At 49.1% G+C, this 3,850-nt stretch overlaps 1 gene segment (V, D, J or C); it reads left to right on the forward strand.

Moving 5' to 3' along the window:
- Window positions 1-1,592: 1,592 nt before the first annotated feature.
- On the forward strand, window positions 1,593-2,130 carry LOC102897072 (the record flags this gene model as incomplete). The annotated part of the segment is given in 2 exon segments: window positions 1,593-1,686; window positions 1,799-2,130. Coding segments are annotated over 2 exon segments (378 nt in total), but the record flags the coding sequence as incomplete, so codon positions are not given.
- Window positions 2,131-3,850: the final 1,720 nt, after the last annotated feature.

Raw genomic sequence — 3,850 nt, forward strand, 5'->3', positions numbered from 1 at the left:
TTTCTCAAAACAACAACAACAACAACACTCTATAAGCACTTTAAAGAAATATCAAAAGTTGAACAAGTAAAAAAGTCTAAGTATATTGTTGGGAAAAAAATTGCAGAATGAAGATTTTAGCATATTTTAAATGTTGGAGACAGAGAAACTGTGCCCTCATTTCTTCATAACTAAGCCAAGAAGAAATGTTGAAATCTCCATATGTGTCCATGGGGGTGTCCATGAGCTGAGACCCAGTGTCCCCTGCAGCTTCTCAGAGGAGAGCAGGGGTCCAGTGGATCATGTAAAGTTCATAAGTCCACAGGGTCCCTGATGAGGAGATTATACACAGCAATTGAACCCTGGTATTCCATACCCAGGTGATAAATTCTAGTGATTGTGCCTCTACACCCAAGTGGGGGACATGGGGAGGTGCCACTCAGGACCCTTCAAAAAAGGAGTATTGACCCTGCTGACAGTAAGTCTCAGTGGAAAGTCTCAAGCTGTCAACAACAAAAGGGTGACCCTCAGCTGCAGAGAGCGGCCTCAACCAGACACGTGTGTCCCAGACGAGCCCGTATCCACTGAGAGACAGGAGGGTATAAAGATCAGGTTGGTGAAAAGGGCCCTAAAGATGCTGACACAAGGTGACACCTGGCAGGAAGGGAGAGCCACCCCTGAGACTGCGGCATGTGCCCTGAGTCACAACTAGGATGTACGATCTGTCCCAAATGATCGGCTACACGGGCACTGGTGTTACGGGGGTGAGTGGAGGAATCTCCATGGAACCAAGTGTACTATTTGCGGGATTGATGACTTCATTTCCCCTAAGTCTTGGCCTAGACGGTTTAGATGTCGTGATGCCTAGACAGGCAACACTTACACCACAGGTACAGTCACATCCTAATAAGCCCATGTTCAGCATCACTGTTTACTGGACAATCATCAGGATGAGAGAACGACATGAAGACAGTCACCAGATATCAGGACACATGGACCCTAACGAGCAAGGAATCACATAATAGGAAAGAGCCAAGTGTCCTGCACGGAAGAGGACATGCCTCCCGGGATGGACGCTGTTTTGAACTTCATCCTGGGATGAGAGGAATTTGTACAGGAAACCTCAGTCCTGACTACTGAACAGCCAAGGGAGCCGGGGACAGAGCGACCCTGATGAGTCTGAGTGGAGCACAGAGACACCCTGAGGTGATGGGGAGACCACAAGAGGAACCACATGTCCTGGTCCTAAGGACAGAGCAGTTGGGAGGCAGGAGCTGTGTCTGAAGAGTTCTGGTCACCATGTCACACAATGGAGTGTCTGTGCCTGGACACCAGGGGGCGCTCGGTCCTACTCCTGAAAGTCTGAGTGGGATCAGAGCTGAGACCAGCCACCTGGCAATGCCTGGTGCCCTCTGCTCAGCTCTCAAAGCTGTGACCTACCTAACGCCCAGGTCCCACACCGCCCCACCCTCATTCACCCTTACACCATCAGTCGAAGGGACCTGACCCAAGGCTTACTGAGGGATCAGAAAGCTGGGGGTCTCATTTGCATGAGTGGACCCTCCCTCTGTCAGAGCTTGAAGAGGGGAGGGAGAGACTTGGGGGAAGCTCTGCTTCAGCTGTGGGGACACAGAAGGCAGGACGCGGTGATCATCTCCACCATGGCCTGGTCCCCTCTCCTCCTCACCCTCCTCGCTCACTGCACAGGTGACTGGATACGGGGACAGGAGAGGGGAGCCTGGGAAAAAACATGGGGCGCTGCTCCCTCCCCTTGTCTCTAGCCCCAGCATCACCATCTCTGTGTCTCTCCCTCTTCCAGGCTCCTGGGCCCAGTCTGTGCTGACCCAGCCGTCCTCAGTGTCTGGGGCCCTGGGACAGACTGTCACCATCTCCTGCACTGGAAGCAGCTCCAACATCGGGGGTTACTACGTGGGCTGGTACCAACAGCTCCCAGGAACAGCCCCGAAAACCCTCATCTATGGTACTAGCAGTCGACCCTCAGGGGTCCCCGACCGATTCTCTGGCTCCAGATCTGGCAACTCAGCCTCCCTGACCATCCGTGGGCTCCAGGCTGAGGACGAGGCCGATTATTACTGCTCAGCATGGGACAGCAGTCTAGATATTCGCACAGTGCTCCAGGCCTGTGGGGAAGTGAGACAAGAACCTGCTGTTTCCTGTGCAGTGGGGCTTCCCTGAGCCGACCCCACTCCTCTGACCAGACAGCCGCCTTCTTTGAGTGTTCAACCTAAAAGCGAAGGTTGAGAACCATCTCAAGGAAATGTTGTCTAGAGAATGTGTCCACATCCTTTGAATTCTGCCCCCAAGTCTGTCCTTGTTGGCAACATATTGAGTAATTTTCTCAAGTTGAGCACCACTTTCTGGATACCAGGAATTGGTTGCTGTAGGGACAGATACTGTGACATGTTAGGGCACAACTAGGTACACAGAATCCAGATTCATCTGAATCAGGACACATCACTCATGTCCAGTATGGGTCCCGGGATAAAGCACTGCCAGGAACAGGCCTCTAATCCCGCATTTATCATTATAGGAGTCGACCTTCAGGGTCCTGTCTGATCACCTGGCTCAGATCTGGCACCTCGGACTCTTTAACCATCACTGGGCTGAGGACTTAGGTCGAGGCTGATACTCAGTGCACCTCTGTGACAGCAGCCTCGGTGTTCACACAGAGCTCCAGGCCTGTGGGGAACTGAGACCAGAATCCCTTTTTCATCTGCCAGGAGTGGAAACACCCAACAGCGCCTGCTCAGGCTGCGCCTGTGGCTTGGGCCCCTTCTGATTCTGCTGCTGCCTCAATGGGCCCAGTGCCTGGGAGTGAAGGCTCCTCATCTCCCTTGTGTCCTCAAAGTCATCACAGCAGCAAACGGTCTCAAAGGAGACAAGTCCAACTCCTCATCAGCTGAGGACACCAAGTCTCTGCAATGATGCTCAGGGGCAAAGGTGATCGTCTCAGACCTGAACTGTGACTGTGGAATCCTGCATCTTCATCATTGGTCATTTACCTATTTCCAGAAGTTTCCAGATCTAAGTCATCCTCTCATTAGTCCCCAGTGTGAATGCCTGTTCTCTGCACACAAAGAAGTGTCTTCTGTCTCTGCTGCCCCAGCCCCAGAGTGTCTCAGGCTGTAGCATCCATTTGGGGCTTTGGGAATGAGCACGTGTCCATGCCCATCGATGTGAAGATCTAAACATCCATTTCTTCTTGTGCAATTGCCTTGTGATATTTGCAGATAAATGGTGAATAATAATGGATTTAAAGTCACCTTGACATACTCCTGGTCTCCGTGGAAATGTCCCCTTCCCCACCCCATTAGCTCAGGTGCTGGCTGTAGGACTAAGTCATGAGTGTGGGGGAGAGAATGTGAATTACCATATCATAAATGTACCTCTCTGTTTCTATTTGAGTGTGTTTTTACTAGGAATTTTTTGAAAATTGTTCAAAGACTATTCCAGGATCTATTGAGATCATATAATTTAACCTATGATATATTGATATGACATATTACATTAAAGGTTGATCAATATTGAGCCTAACTTATATGCCTGGAATAAATCACGTGTGGTAATGCTGCATCCACTTAGCAATCTGATACTGACATATCTCTGTTAATACTGAAATTAGACATTGGTGTCAATATTTTATAGAATTGGTATGTGATTTTTCTTTTACTCTATTTTATTTGTCAGGTGTGGCTATAACTATTATACTTGCATTCTACAAGAATTAGGAAATGTTTCACTTTTTCAATGTTTTGCTATTTATATATATATATGAAACAAACAAATCGGAACCACGTGATCTCTAAAGTTTTCAGCATGTTCCCTATGAAACTATGTTCTGCCTTTTTTG

Source organism: Pteropus alecto, unplaced genomic scaffold, assembly GCF_000325575.1.
Source record: "Pteropus alecto unplaced genomic scaffold, ASM32557v1 scaffold5810, whole genome shotgun sequence".
NCBI lineage: Eukaryota > Metazoa > Chordata > Mammalia > Chiroptera > Pteropodidae > Pteropus > Pteropus alecto.